Source organism: Polyodon spathula, chromosome 16 (assembly GCF_017654505.1).
Source record: "Polyodon spathula isolate WHYD16114869_AA chromosome 16, ASM1765450v1, whole genome shotgun sequence".
Taxonomy (NCBI): domain Eukaryota; kingdom Metazoa; phylum Chordata; class Actinopteri; order Acipenseriformes; family Polyodontidae; genus Polyodon; species Polyodon spathula.
In genome coordinates, this window is record NC_054549.1 from 17,432,086 (window position 1) to 17,451,194 (window position 19,109).

Genomic DNA, 19,109 nt, shown 5'->3' on the forward strand with positions numbered 1-19,109 from the left:
GAGCCAGCTGAGAGGTCAGAGCTGCCTTGCACAGAGCAGGTTGAGAGGTCAGATTCAGAGCCAGGGAACCACCCTGAAAGGACAGGAAGAGCTCCAAAACCAAACAAGTCAAAGCGCTGATAGCCAGCTTACAGTATGTCAGCTGTTTTATTAGAAAACACCCTGGAAGTATCAGAAAATGAACAATTAAACAGGACCACACGCTGTCTTTTCAGAGTCTGCATTTTATTTAACAACAAAAAGATACAAAGTTTTTTTTTTCTTTTTTTTACACAAATCCCATTTTTTTCTAGGTCTTGGCTGTAGATACTGCCAATGCAAACTTTATAAGGTACCACAATGCAAGACAAAGGAAAAAAAAATCTTTATTTATTTTTTAATAATAATAACTAGACCTATATATCATTTTTAATATAGAAAATGGGTTAAGTATTATATAGTTTATTTACAGTATATCCCATGCTAACAAATGAAGAAATTGATATACAGTACTGATTACAGGGGAACATCAATATGGAGAAATGAAATAAAATGTGATAAAGGTACAATGATGATATAGTTAAGGCTTTAAAATGTGTATAAAAAAACAAAAAAGTTAATTATTAATATTTAAAAAACAGGAGGAAAAAAAGATTACATGACATTGAGGTCTTTTTTATACATACAAATATCTACACAGGATTAAATGGGACCCTCAGACAGCGGTCTCAACTCTTGTAATTTAAAATATAAAAAGGGTAAAAAGAGATGCCATTCATTAAAGTTATTTTCACTGATTCCATTGGAGGGTCTATCTCTTAAAGACTGACAAGCAATCAGAGTCCTGGGGCGAGAGTGGAACTGGCATCCTTCTACAAACTACAGCAGGACCAGCTGGATGGGAATGGGGGGTAAGGGGCAAGGATGGGTCTATTCCTACACCAGTGAGCTATCTACACAGCAGACATTATGTTACTATATAAAGGGCCATTCTCCAGTAAAGAGGTACCAAGGTTACTTTCTACTTTGCATCTCCAGAACACTGAAGTCCTACCAAGAGTAAATGGATCCAATTATTAGATTTAGTCCTGTTGCTGCAAAATTGAGTTTTATTCAAACCCCCCCCCTCACCCCCCCATAGAAAACTTTACTGAGCTGAGTCAATACTGGAGCAACAGAACTAAAAACGATATAAACCACAAAAAACAAACGGGGTACAGCTTACTTACTCACTTGCACACTATTTGATGCAATGACAGATGTGTCTTTAGAAGAGGCTTTGACTGAAACTAACAGAAATGACAAGTTTTGTTTAAAGTGGAGACATTGGAAACTGCAGAAGAAAGGATGAACGACACAGGTGTAAACCAGCTGACAGTACAGAGGACGAGATCATGTCATGCCCAGAACTCACAAGAACACTTTTCTGTAACAGTACAAAGAGCTGATTAGAAATAATACTAAACACTGACTGTACAGATACAAGTCATCAGGCCATAAAGCTGGGTGTAACCGAAACGCAGAGTGCGTATCACAATGGCACAGAGCACTCTGTGTTTAAATGGCAACAGGTCTTAACCGACAGAATGAAATACCTTCTGAGCAAACAGGTCAGCGACAGTTACATTGAAAAACTTTATGGATCAAAGTCGAACGTATTTTCACGTCACATAATTTATTTTTTTGTAAAGTCTGCAAAAACTGCTTGGTTATATCAACCAGTATTTGTCACCATAGGTACACAATCTCCGTGTGCTGTACAATACAGTCATCAAATACTGCCATTGGACATTTATTAATGTGATAAACACCTCCATTCAATTGGGATTGCCTGGGCTTGCTTAGGGACTGCCAAGACTAAACTTTAGCTCAGGCAAAACTGAAAAATGTACATGCTCTGGTCTAATAAAACCTTCCACTGGCCAATCCCCAGGCAGGCACGAGTCCAGGATTCCTATGGCAACAGAACCACAAACAATACCTACTCAACACCTTTCTGTTTTAAAAATTAAGTTTCAACTATACAGATTACGCATACAAGCAACAGTAATTCATTGACTGGAACAAATGCAATGTCCTGAATCACAGTAGTCTTTAGAAAAGAAGCCTGCAATGTCTGAAGAAATGCTCTTTACAAGCAGCCTCAGTCAGGAATGACCGTGCTTCAGACAGGAGGGGTATGGCCTCAGGTATGCTGTACAACAGCAGCGTGTGATCATGAGCAACCCACTGAAAGAGCCCCACCTGTGTTTAAACAGGGTCTGGAATCATCTGGAGAAGTCTGGCTACTGACCCCGACAGGATGTCTCGCACACCCACTCTCTCTGGTCCCTTTGCACATTTCTGACTTATTTGGCACTAATACAAAATAAACAAATAGAACAAAGAAAGTGCTTTTTTCAAACATTTACATAGCTTTGTTTAAGTCCCAGCGGGAATGCACTCAGGAGTTCAGTAGCAAGTGCATGCCAACTAGCCAAGTCCATTTTAAAACCGCTTAAATACCATTTTTTGAAGAAGCAGTGTTTCTGAATTCAAACCAGAATGTATGTGTGTGTATATATTATATAATAAACAAAGTCTGTACAGGATCCCACTACCTGAATAAGATCTCACAGACACAGAAGAGCAGGTACTGAAAACACCTACCCCTCCACCTTGGAATATCCAGCAAGGGATTATGGGGGGATTATGGGAAATGTCATTTTTCTTTGGACAAGTGTAATTGCCCCAACTTTTTAAAAACCCTGCACTACTTTATTCCTGGTCTTTGCTGCATAAAGAAATTCTCTACAGGGGTCATGAACTTAGTTTAACTTTTTCAAATTCAAAGGGACATTATTTGAACAGAAAGTACACCTGTTTGTCAGGTAGACAGTTCAGACCTGTGCAACTTGCATCTGATTTGCATGTAACTGAAGATGTAGGCCAGACCGGTTGACAGCACACCTGCCTTTCGACACAAATGCTCATTTGAATGTCAGAGTAAATATAATTTACGTGGAAAAGTTACTTAAAATCACCCCTACTAAAAGGAAAGGCAGTTGTAAAATTGAATGCACAAAGAACTGTGCTTGTAATTTTAAATTTAGACCAAAAGAAGCAGCCTTTCCAGAAGTTATAAAATTCAAGACAAATGCACTACTTAATATATAGTTTAGCTACATGACACACAGGTTATTTTTTTTTAAAAAGAAAACCGATTCAAATATACACATTTTATATAAAATCCTAAATGGACTCCTTGATAAGTTTTTTTCTATGATTACCAATTTTAATTGATTTAAGCAATCAAATCTTGTTAATGAATCTCTTGTAACAGAGACAACTGAAAACAGATCCGTCAAGCTGACAATATCTTCTTAAAGAGAAGTATCTGTGCTTCTCAACTACCCAAACCTCTTTAAAAGAACATGCTCTGTATTTTCAAACAGGACTGAATCTTAAGTCTTGGAGGCAGCTGAATTACTTAGAATAAATATTCAGGTGAAGACGAAGCCAGTGGACAGCTGTAAACAGCACTCAGACCAGCCTCTTGTTCTACTCCAGATGGCATGATTACTGCGATATTATTTACATGACATCCGTTAAAAAAAAACAAAACATAAAGCCTGTTTGTGCAACCTCTTCTCTTTGCTTGAACAATTACATAAATAACGATTCACTTTGTTTCATAATTGTATAACTGAGGGGGTTCAGGGGTGTTTCAGTGCCTCACTGTCTGTGGAATCTATGGGCTTCAAGCTCCAATGAGGAGCAGATATGTAGAGGAAGCTTCTGTGTGTGTGTGTGTGATCAGACAGGTAGAGGCAGCTTCTGTGCGTGTGTGTGTGATTTGACAGGTAGAGTCAGCTTCTGTGTGTGTGTGATCAGACAGGTAGAGTCAGCTTGTGTGTGTGTGTATGATCAGACATGTTGGGGCAGCTTCTGTGTCTGTGATGGCTTTAAAAAGCTGGGTACAAGTAAGTGCAAGAAACAGTGGAGATACTGTATACAGAAACACTACAGCCCCTGAGGAAACACCAGAGTGCAAGCTTCTGCTTTTCTAAGAGCCACGGACTGAAGCACTGCCACCCTTTAACTTGTACCCATGCTTCACTGTGCTGTGTATTGCACAATGTTTTACTGATAATAACAACAACGGATAAAGCACTGCAGGATTTCAAGTTTAAAGAAGACAATATTTAGATGCTTTTGATAATTCCAGCCCTAGTTTTAACAAGCAAAAACACTGCTAAGAACAATAGACGCCTTTTGGAATTCTCAGATCATGGAAATGGGACACTAAAATAAGAGGGAATCATCCGGGTTAACCAAAAACAACAACCGTGACTCCTGCAAGCATGCCTTTAAAAAAAAAAAAAAACACTGCTGTGTAAATTGTTTAATGTTTCAATTTTGATTTAACAGATCCACATTTTTCTGATGCAATTTATACACTTTAGAATATAAAAAAAGATGTGAACAGGCTGCTTTAAAAAGTACCGATGATAGACATACTGTATACGAGTGCTCTCCTCTAAAATAGAAATGCAAGGAAACACAGAGGCTTCTTAACCTTTTCCACTGGAAATCTTTTCTGATTCTGATACGAAAACACTGTGCCAGAAAATCCACCCGTCACTCTCAGGTCTCTTCCTAATCCTTCTAGCCATGAAAGGAGACGGTCACATGGGAAAATCGGCCAAGCTATTTCAAATGTACAGCTTAAAGAAGGTATAGCCCCGAAATGAGTCCGAACAAAGCCAGACAGTGAATACAGCAGCTTTGGGGACACAGGGGCAGTGCTGTCCTAGTGGTCAGTTAGGGGGCACTGGGTCTTGCTTGGGCACATTCACAGTCAGGGGTTGACTAGACCTACTCTGAGAAGGAGTACTTGTGGGCAGACTGGCCTGCGTTTAGGACTAGCCTCATACAGTCTTTCCCAGTGCTCTCCGACTAAGGAGAGAGAAATGGGCCCTGCGTGAAACCCAAAGACGCCCCCAATGAGCACACCACTCAGAACCAGAACACAGAGGCAGACAGAAAGCCGCACACACTTAGAGGTCCTATGGGCAAAATCCTTTAGCTGCCTGTAGCATTTTTTTCTGTTTTAACAGAAACCAAACCTATTTACTTTTGGCCATTATTATAAGGCCTGAAAGTGCTCTAAAAAATGTCTTTGGATGTCCCCCAAATCATTTTTAAAAGATATATTTTTTTCTTTTTTTGTTAAAATACAAATACAGTCTGGCACATCTTTCAGGACCCCAAACTTGAAAACAGCAACTGGTGATTGGTTCTCCTAATGAAGTGAGCACTTGACCGAGGACCTGGGCTCGTGGCCAAGGTTCCTGGCACTTCTAAATGAGGGAGATGCGGATGGGGATGCTGGGCGACTCAGTCCTTGGAGGGGAGTGATGGTTGACCAGGTGCTCCACCACTGTGTGTTTAGACATGTGCTTCATTAGGTAGGTCTCCTGAAAGAGGGGAAACCACACAGAAATGCAGTTAGAAACCTTCCTTTAATAATCCCTGAAGAGGGAACTAGTCAAGTCTACTCAACTTGCACACATCACAACTGGAGAAGTGCTTCTATAGCTAGATGTAAAATTTTGAAGTGTGTCACTTTGAGATGTATTAACCCTTTGCAGTCCATTTATTCAGCACTTGTCAGGCGCATCAGGTCCAATTTATATTCACATGCACTGTTTATTTTACACAGGCTGTTTAAAAGGCATTGACTCGCAAAAGGACACTCAGTACTGTATCTACAGCCAAGTCCCGCCCCTTGTTCGCTGTATTTTTCACATACCTCTTTATAGACGTGCATACTGATAAATCCTCTCCTGATCGTTTTATCACCAAACTCCTCAATAATGTGATCCACGTCATTATTTTATTACTATAACGTCTCCAAAAACATCTGCAAATATCATCGATACTCTTTGAGCACTGGATGCAGAAGCAGCTACCTCCTTTGTTATGTCTGTGTTATCTCTGTAGAGGATGGGGCTATGAGTTACAGCCTTTTTTTTCGGTTTCATTCGGCTCCTATCGGTCTCACTCGGCCATTGAAAGGTTTTCTCTGCTTTTTCTGGAGAAAAAACGACTAGAGACCTGTGCTTTACGTCTTTTTGATGATGTCAGACAGGGTCCGACATTGGACGGGAAAGGGAAAATTGTAATGACGGACCTGGGCTGCAAAGGGTTAAGCTGTTAGGTATTAATTAAATGTAAGACGACAAGTTATCACGCAACACAAAGAGTTCCCGTCTTTGTCCTTGTCCACACAATTACTGAGCACCAAATCCATAACTGTCCAACAGTGTGGTTTAGTACAGAACCTGAGCAAACTGATTAGTACTCAACTGTAAAAGGTGAGGGAAAGACAGATTTTCTTGTTGTGAAATTAATATATTCATTATTTGGCTTGTATGGTTTGATTTAATATTTGCAGACAAAAAAAAACACACTCTGATAACCCAAGCACCTGCATACCCTTATTACTGACATGCTACTGCTGTAAACCCTGACACATTTCACAACAGGTGCGTTGGGTCGAAGCCGCCAGAGTTTTCTGACATCAACCGACTGCTTTCACACCAGAAGGCATCAGTCAATCTGAGGCGCTGCCCCTGAACCCAACAGTTCTTTAACAAAGTATAGAATTACATTTGTATATCTTTCAGTACTGTAACAGCAGTGTTACTTCATAACTAATTAATACAATTATATGTCTTTTGCAGGCAAAATAAAAAAAATGGGAATGAGTTATGAATACAGTGCAGTCCATTTATAAGAATCACGGATATAAGAATCAAGCGCATATAGTGATCAAAACCACTGGGACAAAATCATTCTATACTAACCAATGTAAAATAATGTGCTTGTAAGAATCAAGCAATCCGCTTACAAGAATCCTTTTGGGTCAAACCGACTACATGTAATATGGTACTTGATCAAGTCCAATAAAAGCGTTTTTTGAATTTGATCACATCACATGCGAGTTGGCATGTATGCATCTCCGCTTAATGAAAAACTGTGAGATTTGCATCTCAACTGAAAATAAGGAAGCCACAGATACGGTAGGCCTGACATTAAAATGCTGTACTGTAATGTAATGTAATTAATTCAAAGGCCATCACACGTAACACTGCAAAGCAGTTAAACTAGGCACCCTCACGAGACGACTGCATCTCAAACATACTGTAGTAAAATAGGATTCTGCAGCCTTGCGTAAATATAATCGTGATCATATAACAAGCTGCTTACCCACAAGGACATGTTTTGATGTATTGTCTCAGTGATTGAGCACCATTGACATCTGTACACTGTATTTAAACTGCTGATGCACAGAGGCACTTTTTCTAATTGTAACTATATCGATCCACTTTCAGGAATCAACAGCTTAAATGAATCAAATCAGCCAGGACGGATGTGATTCTTATAAATGGACTGCACTGTATTTAGTATTAATTTCATTAGTGGTTTCGACTGCTGTACAGCTGTCTTTCTTTCCGGACTTCTTCACTGTTGAAAGTGCTGTCCCATTTGACACAGGCAGCAATGACTCTCTATAATTATTTTAAGAGTTGTCTGAACTTTTCCTACCCATTGCTGATCGACAGTTCACATTCCAAACCAGATGAGATGTTACTGTAACCCCGGCTTGAGATCTTTAGAGTACTTGCTAATTTAATTTTGAAACCAAAAAAGTAGGCTTGCATTTTCTAAAACATTAATGAATTAATGCTTACACTTTATTACTTGCAATTTTTTGCAGTGCAGGGTACCCCGATGTATCTTTCTCACATTTATTACCCTGGTTCCACCCCAGATATTCTGTTGAAAATAAATGAAATTTTCCTCCAAAATGAAACATTGCTGAACAAAATACTTCAGACTGGGTGAACATCTTATTGCAAACTGTAGATAAAAACGGGAGGTTTCTCTGGTTTTCTAGTCATCTTTTCTCTCTTCTATCATTGTGAAACCTGTTTTCTGGACACAGGAGGTGCCTGCTTTTTTTTTTTTTTTTTTTTTAGGGAAGCATCTATACAGTTTTATTTTGAACTTGGTAATAAAGCAATTATTTACCATAGTGCTGTATATTTTTCATTATATTAGTTATAGAAGTACATTTACGCCGGACGCCCACAGAGAAATAGGAACAGACACTGTGTGCTTTAAAGAATGTTTTGCTGGACGCTGACACGACACGCTTGGTGTGAAAGGACCTTTACAGCATGACTTGCAATCTGTTAACTTTGCTTTAAAAGGTCCAGTGAAAGTTAAAACTTATTCCCCCCACTGCAGCCTTACAACTGCTGAGTTAAAACTTGAAATGAAATATTGAACTGAAGTTTCAACTACAGAGCAGCCCTCTCTGCAGGGGTCCCACAAGCTCTCAGGGTGCTTGTCAGAGGCAGTGTGAACTCGGGACTGTTCACTTGCCCCAGCGCTGCAGGACACCAGGCTGGCACATGTGTAGACCTGCAGCGCGCACATTCTGTCCAGCAGAGAAAGCCAGGGAGGAGTCCAATAGTGTGCCCCAACATGGGAACAAGGCTGCAGACTTACTCATGTAGGTGTCCCTCCCCCTTGTACTCATGGAGGCGTAACACCCCCCTCCCCCTGTACTCAGAGGTGTAGCTCCCCCTCTCCCCTGTACTCACGGAGGTGTAGGCGCGGCCACACATGCTGCAGCAGTAAGCCTTGGCATTCTTGATGGCGTGTGCAGACAGGTGGATTTGCAGCGAGGCAGAGTCCGAGTAAGCTCGGTAGCAGTTGGGACACTTGTACGGCTTGTCTTTGTTGTGTTGTCTCTGATGAGACTGCAGGGTGACAAAATAAAAACAAACAAAACACACAAACACAAATTAGTGTTTCTGTAAACAACCTACACACCTGCATGCATACAGAAACCAGCATGGGAAAAAAAAATCTAGCTAAAAGTCTTAAGTGGTTCACAGTTCCAGTCCACAGTTTTACCAGGCAATGTGGGATATATAATGTAACAGCACTTTACAGCTGATTTCCTCCAATACCATTCCATTTGAAGTCTTATACTGCCCCTAGTGTTTAGAAAAGGAATCGTTAACTGGATCTCAAATGAAGATGGTCTGGAACCCTCCAGAATACCCGGGCTGTGTCCTGCTGTGACAATGGATCAGGCAACAGTGTTACCCCAGAGGCTTCTGCTTGATAAACCCTCTGAGAGACAATGCAAGCTCACATCGGGGTGGCTTCTTCAGGACAACATCTGTGGACAGCAAAACTGAAGCGAGTCGATGGAGCCACTCGGGACACACCTGTCTGTACTTCAATCTTTAAAAAAGTGCTAAGGTCTTGTTTGAATGAGTTTTCTATGCAACATCAAATCTGATACCTTTAAAAAAGCATAACCTCCACTGTTTATTTTATAATTAAAACATTTAGAGAATTCCTAAACTATGAACTACAATTGAGCAACTGACTGATCTGTATCGCTGATCTCCAGGTTGTCTGCAGACTGGTCTGTATCACGGATCTCCAGGTTGTCTCTGTTGTCTGCAGATGACTGGTCTGTATCACTGATCTCCAGGTTGTCTGTGTGGTGTGCAGGTGACTGGTCTATATCACTAATCTCCAGGCTGTCTGTGTGGCGTGCAGGTGACTGGTCTGTATCACTGATCTCCAGGCTGTCTGTGGTGAGCAGGTGACTGGTCTGTATCACTGATCTCCAGGTTGTCTGTGTGGTGTGCAGGTGACTGGTCTATATCACTGATCTCCTGATCTCCAGGTTGTCTGTGTGGTGAGCAGGTGACTGGTCTGTATCACTGATCTCCAGGTTGTCTGTGTGGTGTGCAGGTGACTGGTCTGTATCACTGATCTCCAGGCTGTCTGTGTGGTGAGCAGGTGACTGGTCTGTATCACTGATCTCCAGGTTGTCTGTGTGGTGTGCAGGTGACTGGTCTGTATCACTGATCTCCAGGTTGTCTGTGTGGTGTGCAGGTGACTGGTCTGTATCACTGATCTCCAGGTTGTCTGTGTGGTGTGCAGGTGACTGGTCTGTATCACTGATCTCCAGGTTGTCTATGGTAAGCTGCTTTTGCACTCAATAGTACTCCACTCCAGCTAACTAGCCTCGTTTCACACCAAGGCTGTACAAGTATTAGTCCTTGCTGTGCCAGCACCAGTAAATCTATGCATACAAGGGGTCTTTTATAAAAAAAAAAAAAAAAAAAAAAAAAACAGTACAGCCCCCACAATGCACAGGGCTGGGCTCTAAGAACTTCCTACCAAATGGACACTGTGAGGCTCACATGTGGAATGTAAATTGCCTTCCTTGTTCATCAGGACACAGTGACAACATTTTAAAGGAATTCTTTATTTTTCCTCTGTATTTGGAACAATGGGAAGAAAGGCAGCCCAAGTTAAATAACGAATACAGAGCCTACCTCCTTGATGTAATCGGATAATAACACACACACACACATATATACAGCAAAAGGCACCCGGCCTGACCACAGGGGTCGCTGGTGCGCGACGAGCCGAGAACACCCTGGCCGACCTAACCCTCCACCCCCTTGGGCTGCCCTCTGGGAGCTCCCGTCCTCGGTCGGCAAAGGAATAGCCTGGACTCGAACTGACAACGTTCAGACTATAGGGCGCATCCTGCACTCCACGCAGAGCGCCTTTACTGGATGAGCCTCCCAGAAATGTTTTAAATAGGGCAAGGCAATATCAAAAAAAAGAAAGCCAATTTTAAAAAAATTAACAATCTGATTTCTTATCAAAGTTCAACACATTTCAGACAACATGTCCTTATTCAACACCTACTGTACTGCTTACAGAAGAACCAAGTCCATTTTTTGTAAATCCACAATGCTAGTGTGCTTGTGTAACTAAACACGCAGAATGCAAGATGATCAGCATCAATCTGCAGTATGAAAGTGCTGAAAGTAAACACTGTAGCTGCTATGTACTTAACATTCATTCTATGCAAATGAGCCACGTGCTTCTCCAAATCCTCCATCCTACAACACGAGGCAGGCGCTCCATGCCCCCCAGTCCTGTCAGGGGAGGGCTGTCAGCCAGGCTTCAGCTGCGAGCCACACTCACCTGCAGGTTGGAGAGCTGAGTGAAAGCTTTTTCACAGCTGGGATGAGCGCATTTATATGGACGGTCTCCAGTGTGAATCCTGGAACAACAAAAGAAGAAAATACAAATCTCGTGACATACAAAATGAGAGGCAGTACGTGTAAAAAGAATGCAAGTGTGGCAAACGTGAATCATGCAAGTGTAATAGTCTTTTTAGTGGTGTTACATTTCTTATGAATTGTGTACATGCAACAAACAGCTTTCCAAAGGGAGACACATAGAATGTGCATTAGATTATTGAGACAAGTTGCTGGTAATTAACAAGCCAGTTTGCCAGTCATTCCTCTTACAGCTGTTTTAGCAAACAGGCATTTTTTTCATTTTAACACATCATATATGGTAATAAGTTCTGTTTCTACACCTTCACCTCAAGATATCTATTACATTTCTACTTCCTGGGTCATTTTCGCCTCAGCAATGTCTTCTGGGTCAAATCACGTTACTGGCTGAAATCATGTCAGTCAGAAGGGGGAAGAGGCAGGATAACAGGTATTTCTTTAACCAGGTGTAGAAACAGATTGCATGTATTTTTCCTCTGTACTTGGAACAGTAGGAAGAAAGGTAGCCAAATTAAACAACAATACATAGCCTACCTCCTTAATTCAATAGGGTAATAACACACACACATATATATATATATATATATATATATATACAGCTAAAATAAAAATACAGGTTTACTACAACATGTTTCTCTTTCAAAACTGAGTCGAGTTGTGCTGTGCTGTGTCTGTGTTGAGCTGTGCGGTTTCTATTTTGCTGTGCTGAGCTGTGCTGTGCTGTGCTGTTCTCTGTGTTGAGCTGTGTGGTTTCTATTTTGCTGTGCTGAGCTGTGCTGTTCTATTCTGTCTCTGTGCTGTGCTGTTTCTACTTTGCTGAGCTGTGTCTCTGTGCTGTGCTGTTTCTCTGTGTTTAGCTGTGCGGTTTCTATTTTGCTGAGCTGTGCTGTGCTATTTCTAATTTGCTAAGCTGCGCTGTGTCTCTGTGCTGTGCTGTTTCTGTTTAGCTGTGCGGTTTCTATTTTGCTGAGCTGTGCTGTGCTGTTTCTGTGTGTTGAGCTGGGCAGTTTCTACTTTGCTGAGCTGTGCTGTGTCTGTGTGTTGAGCTGGGCAGTTTCTACTTTGCTGAGCTGTGCTGTTTCTATTTTGCAGAGCTGCTGTGTCTCTGTGTTGACCTGTGCGGTTTCTACTTTGCTGAGCTGTGCTGTGTTTCTATATTTGAGCTGAGCTGCGCTGTGTCTCTGTGTTGAGCTGTGCGGTTTCTACTTTGCTGAGCTGTGCTGTGCTGTGTATGCTGTTTCTCTGTGTTTAGCTATGCTGCTGTGCTGAGCTGTACTGTGTCTCTGTGTTGAGCTGTGTGGTTTCTATTGTGCTGTTTCTCTGTGTTGAGCTATGCGGTTTCTATTTTGCTGTGTTTGTGCTGTGCTGTGTCTCTGTGCTATGCTGTTTCTCTGTGTTTAGCTGTGCGGTTTCTGTTGTGCTGTGCTGTGCTGTGTTTCTGTGTGCTGTGCTGTGCTGTGCTGTTTCTCTGTGTTGAGCTGTGCTGTTTCTCTTTCTAGCTGTTGTTTCTATTTTGCTGAGCTGTGCTGTGCTGTTTCTCTGTGTTGAGCTGTGCGGTTTCTACTTTGCTGAGCTGTGCTGTTTCTCTGTGTTGAGCTGTGCAGTTTCTGCTGTGCTGTTTCTCTGTGTTGAGCTGTGCGGTTTCTCTTTGTTGAGCTGTGCTGTTTCTACTTTGCTGAGCTGTGCTGTGCGGTTTCTACTTTGCCGAGCTGTGCTGTGTCTCTGCTTTAGCTGTGCGGTTTCTACTGCTTGCTGAGCTGTGCTCTCTCTGCTGTGCTGTGCTTTCTATATGTGCTGAGCTGAGCTGTGCCTCTGTGCTGTGCTGTCTCTCTGTGTTGAGCTGTGTGGTTTCTATTGTGCTGTGTCTCTGTGCTGTTTTACTGTGTTGACCTACGTGGTTTCTATTTTGCTGAGCTGTGCTGTGTCTGTGCTGTGTCTGTGTGCCGAGCTGTGCAGTTTCTATTTTGCCAAGCTGTGCTGTCTCTGTGCTGTTTCTCTGTTTAGCTGTGCGGTTTTTATTTTGCTGAGATGTGTCTCTGTGTTGACCTGTGCGGTTTCTACTTTGCTGAGCTGTGCTGTGTCTCTGCTGTGCTATGCGGTTTCTACTTTGCTGAGCTGTGTGCTGTGCAGTTTCTGTGTGCTGTGCTGATCTCTGTGTTGAGCTGTGCGGTTTCTATTGTGCTGTGTCTCTGTGCTGTTTCTCTGTGTTCAGCTGTGCGGTTTCTATTGTGCTGTGTCTCTGTGCTGTTTCTTTGTGTTGAGCTACGCGGTTTCTATTTTGCTGAGCTGTGCTGTTTCTCTGTGCCGAGCTGTGCTGTGTCTCTGTGTTGAGCTGTGCGGTTTCTATTTTGCTATGCTGAGCTGTGCTGTGTCTCTGTGCTGTGCTGTTTCTCTGTGTTGAGCTGTGCGATTTCTATTTTGCTGTGCTGTGCTGTGCTGTTTCTCTGTGTTGAGCTGTGGGGTTTCTATTGCTTGCTGTGCTGTGCTGTGCTGTGCTGTGCTGTGTCTATTTTGCTGTGCTCTGCTGTTTCTCTGTGTTGAGCTGTGCGGTTTCTATTTTCTTGAGCTGAGCTGTGTCTGTGCTGTGTCCCTGTGCTGTGCTGTTTCTCTGTGTTGAGCTGTGGGGTTTCTATTTTGCTGAGCTGTGCTGTGTCTGTGCTGTGCTGTGTCTCTGTGCTGTGCTGTTTCTCTGTGTTGAGCTGTGCGGTTTCTATTTTCTTGAGCTGAGCTGTGTCTGTGCTGTGTCCCTGTGCTGTGCTGTTTCTCTGTGTTGAGCTGTGTGGTTTCTATTTTGCTGTGCTGAGTTGTGCTGTGTCTCGTGCTGTGCTGTTTCTCTGTGTTGAGCTGTGTGGTTTCTATTTTGCTGTGCTGTGCTGTGTCTCTGCTGTGTCTCTGTGTTGAGCTGTGCGGTTTCTATTTTGCTGAGCTGTGCTGTGCCGTGTCTCTGTGCTCACCTTGTGTGCTGCTGCAGGTGAGAGAGCTGGCGGAAGGACTTCTCACAGTAAGAGCAGTGGTAGGGCTTGACGCCCAGGTGAATGCGCAGGTGCTGTGCCAGGTAGGAGGCGTTGGCAAAGGACTTGGAGCAGTGTGGGCACTTGTGGGGTTTGGCCTCTGTGTGCGACTTGGAGTGCATCTGCATATCCGACTTGGTGAAGAAGGTCAGCGGGCACACTTTACACCTTTTCAGAGGAACAGGCAATCAGAAAGGCACGAGCTGTAAGTTATGGCAAACACATGCGGCTGAAGCACTAGATCTTTACGTACAGATACTAGACTACCTGGGACTCAGCAGAGCAGTGGTTCAAGCCTAAATATAAACAATCTTTCTCATTTAGATTGATGGAGTTGTGGAGCTCTACACAGCCAGAGCAAAGGGCTGTTTCATTCAATGCTCCCTTGGACAGTTTAAGTACAGGGTACTGGAGGAATGAGGTTAACCCCCAAAAGACAAGAAGTCAAGTTTACGAGACTTTCACTCAAAGTGCAGAGCACAACATTCACTTTAAAACTAAAATAAACATAAAAGTACATCAAGCTATAGAGTCCAGACATGGTTTTCTGGGCAGTCTCTGTGCTATCCTTGCACTTCTGTTTCAAAAATATTATTGATATAAAATGCTTTTGTATCAACAGTAAGAGTAGGCACCAAGTCCTTCAGTCTTAGGTCAACAGCCCAGAGCCCATCTTATACCAGATGAGATGCATCTTTTCCCACTTGCGTGAGGCTACACAACACACTGTGCAGTCTGCTTCGGGTGCATGCTTTATGATTAATGTGTCTATATGGTGAAACAGTGACACCCAGTGGTCACAGTGGATCTCACCGATCTTGCAGAATTTCAGATTCCATACACAAAATGTTTGACCAAATCTTCAGTCCCAACATCCATTACTTTACGCAATCAATTTTGCAAGAAGTCTTTCAGCAGGCTTATAGTTGTGAACATGCTTTTTCCAGTCAGATAGCTACTTAACAGTAGCATGTTAGGTACTCTGTAAGAAGTACAGCCACTGTCACGGTCTAATCTGTGAGCTGACACGGTACCACCCTAATGCAGCGCTGCTGCTATGAGCTGACACTGTACCACCCTAATGCAGCGCTGCTGCTATGTCTGTGGCACTGTCAATATTTCAATTACCAGCACAGTCAAGGCTCCTTGTACAGTTCAGTATTGATGATTTAGCTATCATCAACACTGGCAATTAACAAAACAATCTCGCTGTTCCTACTGCTGTCAGACTGTTTTTAATAATGCAGCCCCTGCAGTAGTGATGCAACAATAAGGAATGTTGTTTGCAATGTACTGCTGAACCTCATAAGACTAACCTTGCTGTAATGTGGCTGTTCCCAGTAAGGAAGCCTGAATCTATAATTCTGTAATAAATAAAGCAAGAGGGGGAGGGGATGCAACTCCTCTAGGGGAAACAGTAACCAGACAGGTTTTGGTTTTAATCAAAACTGATTGGTTTATTTTTCAGCTGCACTGCTTTCCAGTGCACATCAGCACTGGGAGCCAACGCCAATAAATTGTTTAGGTTTGATCCAACAATAGCTACTTTTGAAAGGACTCAACACGAAGCCTGGGTGATCTCTGGTCCCTGGGAGCGTGGAACATGCATCCCTCAGCAATGCGCTCAGTGTAACGGTGTAAATGAAACACGGTATTGGGTACTCTAAGTGGTACTCTACCGCTTATGTTCCAACCTGTATGTTTTGCCCTCTTTGGCGGCGATGGTGACAGAGGACTGGTCGTTTCCCGAGGCCAGGATGGGGTAGGGCACCACCAGCAGGGGGCCGGACGAGTTCTCCGCTTTGATCTTCTTGCGGCCGCGCTCTGGCTTGGGAGGGGCTCCCAGCAGCCCTGACAGGCCGCCACTCTTGATTGGCTCCAGCCCCGGGCCGCTGGCCAATCCGGAGATGAGATTGGGTGAGGAGGCCCCGCCCAGCCGGCTCTGGCTGCTGGAGGTGGGCGTGGTCGGGGTGATGGCCTCCGAGGTGTTCAGGCCGCCGCAGCGGGAGGAGAGGGTCAGCCCTGCCAGCAGAGGGAGACAGCGAGCAGAGCGTTAATTACCTCGGCGTCACCTCTCAACTATATCCCTGCCATATCACCACACGTCAAAGCTTTGCTACAAATTGTGTGTCGAGTCATTCCCGCTCAAATGGACCAAATTCTGGAAAGTTTTCTCTATTTCATCCACAACTGTAAAAACACTCATAAGAACATAAAAACCATGACAAAAGTTTGGGAATGAGAAGAGGCTGCTCAGCCCATCAAGACTGGATGCTTCCCAGCACACAGTTTGCCCTACAAACAGGATCCCATTTAATAGAACGTTAAATTGAGTTTTAGATCTTACTACTTCACCTGGTAAAACAATGTTGGCAGCATATATAGAAATGCTAAAAGAAGCACTGTTCAACAACGGTTTCATCTAGAGCAGTCTCACAGTCAACACAGCCAGAGCAAGAAGATGGGTACATGCTTGTATCGCAGGTGGTTTAACATTGTCCCTATGCTGTTCATGTAGCTCAGTCTTTTACTGTAAAGTGTGAATTTTACTGTTTTGGTGTCTTCTTTGGTAAAATGTCCTCAAACCAACTCATTTTTAAAATGTTTATTTTTTCAAAAACAGGACTTGAATTTTTAAAAAGTTCACTGGCTGCAATCTTCTTCATGTTCTGTTTGATAATGGCCTGCTTTTGAGTATAAATACTATCAATCTATTTTATATAGCGCCTTTCATAGTGGACCACCATCACAAAGTGCTTGTGATATTAATACCATGACAAACTGACAACAACACATTAGATGTGATCTCTGAAACTGAATAATTAAATATTGTTTTAATACATGCAATGGTGCACTCCACAAACCTCCCTTACCCATAGCACTGGTATCACCCTGCACTTTTAAAGCCACCTATTTCTTTATTTAATCTGTCAGGAGTCAGTGATTTACAACCATAGAAAGAAATAATGATTTTTTTAAAAATTGATTTATATTAATACATTGTGCTGCAGCGGCAGGCTTAGTGTGGTTAATGGCTCTGTTCAGACCATTTGCAATACAATATCGATTCTACAATTACTACATTTCTATTCGATTTCTTGAATAAGCGTTTCCACATGCCCATCCCAAGTACATCCAACAGGTAACCCACCAGCTCGCCTCGTTCAGGAGAAGGCAGACGGAAGGAACTCTTCGTTCAGTATCCAAAGCTGAGCGTGCTGCAGAAGCAAGTGGTAATATCTGTACTGAGCTCTTGTCTTTGAAACTATTAAATCTGGATTCTCCCCCTTTGTCTCAGAGAAAGCAATTGAGTTGGCATTAAAAGTAAGGTTCTGTATCCGATCCATCCTGAATTATTAATAACCTGCACTGGTTCATACTCTAGATTTGAGATGGAAGTTGTAAGACCTGAAAGTCAATGGGCTTCCTCTGATCCCCAAGCCTGTGGCCTCTTCACAGCCACAAGCTCCTCAGAGACAGAGAAGAAGCAGGTTGTAATAAAGCTTTTCCACTGGATGTTATGTTAAGACATGACAAGGTTGTCCGGGCACATTTACAAAGCTGATAAAAATGGAATCTGTGCGATTTTGGCTCTTCGGGCCAGCTAGCCTAAACATAATACACAGGGCAGCGATACCTGCACCCATCTCACGACGCAGTCATTACCTGATAGATGGTTCATTCTAGTAGGTTGGTCTATGATTTGACGCAAATGCCAGTCCTCCCACAATCCTTTAGCTTTTACAGATGTCTTATCATCCAGATTAAAGTTTACATCACCAAGAAAAAGGCCTGTTAGAGATGTGCAGAAAATTCAGGTTTAAGAGAAACACTCATATTCAGGAGAATCAACAGGTAAACAAAAACACTTCATAAGGAGTCTGAGCCACAGTAAGCGAATTTCTTGCACATCGCTAGTGCCTCTGGACAGAAGCAAGTAAGCAAGTAAGCAAGCAAGGCTGAGGTGTACCTGAGACAGTACTGGAGGCCGGCCGGGCGTGCAGGGCGATGTCCGGCTGCGAGGGCCCATGAGAGTGGAGACCGTGGACCTGCTGCAGCTTGGGGATGGACATCATGTGCTGCCCACCTTCTGAGGGGGATGGGGGCACCAGCAATGGCTGCTGGGAAGGAACAGAGGTGGGGGGCAGGTGCGGAGGCCGGATCTTCTCAGCCATCAGCTGTTCTTTGATTTTGTTGATCAGCACCAGGTTATCCAGCTAAAAAAACAAATAAGAAGCACCCATGACTTCTAAACATGCAATAGTGATCCAATTAGAACTACTGCAAGCAGCATAGTCAATTCAATGACAAGCACAACTACAGAGTTTAAAACAAGTTTTAGAAATGTATTTGGATTATTTACATTTTTTTTTTTTTTTTTTTAAAAAGAAACCACTTTTAAGCCCCGAAATTACACATGAGCTCTGACTCAGTATCATTTTTGTGGCATTTTGTCTTTCTGGAAAAAACAAGTATGTTTTTTCAGTTCTTGTTTTTTGTGCCTGTGTCTCCGTTTTCAGCTCACCTATTACATCTCCCAGTGACAAGGCTTTGCCTACAGTAATACAAACTGCAAACTTCCAGGTTTAACCCTTTCAACAGCAGGGCATCCACTTCAAACCCAGGTGTCTGATTACATGCCCGAGCTCTGAACAAACAGGAGGCAGGGTTTTCTACAGGAATGGCTGGAAGGAATAGCAGCCCCTTATACTCAGAAACACAGCAGGAAATTCAAACAATCACCTTGGAGTTACTAAGAAGGCTGTTTGGAAGCCTGAAAAGCCTGGAACTCTGAAAATGAGTTTGCAACAGTTTTAATAAATGTGTGCACCTGCTATCTGCACCCTCAATCTGGCAAGTAGGATACAACACAGTAATGGAATAACAGTGTTATGGTTCTAAAGTCTTTAAAAACTGTATTATACATGGAAAAAGG

The 19,109-nt window shown here is 42.8% G+C and overlaps 1 protein-coding gene across 4 annotated transcripts in view; it reads right to left on the bottom strand.

The window, feature by feature from the left end:
* Nucleotides 1–595: 595 nt before the first annotated feature.
* LOC121329009 (zinc finger protein 362-like) overlaps nt 596–19,109 on the bottom strand; it is a 31,780-nt gene continuing 13,266 nt past the window's right edge. For 3 of the 4 annotated variants that reach the window (XM_041274182.1, XM_041274184.1, XM_041274183.1), the window contains exons 3-9: nt 18,144–18,390; nt 17,840–17,965; nt 15,868–16,195; nt 14,117–14,341; nt 11,065–11,143; nt 8,637–8,795; nt 596–5,438 (exon numbers count right to left, since the gene is read on the bottom strand). In XM_041274182.1, coding sequence (XP_041130116.1) covers nt 5,322–5,438; nt 8,637–8,795; nt 11,065–11,143; nt 14,117–14,341; nt 15,868–16,195; nt 17,840–17,965; nt 18,144–18,390 — 1,281 coding nt within the window. In that variant the 3' untranslated portion in view covers nt 596–5,321. The remainder of the gene's footprint in view (nt 5,439–8,636; nt 8,796–11,064; nt 11,144–14,116; nt 14,342–15,867; nt 16,196–17,839; nt 17,966–18,143; nt 18,391–19,109) is intronic. The other variant, XM_041274185.1, reaches the window with a different exon arrangement.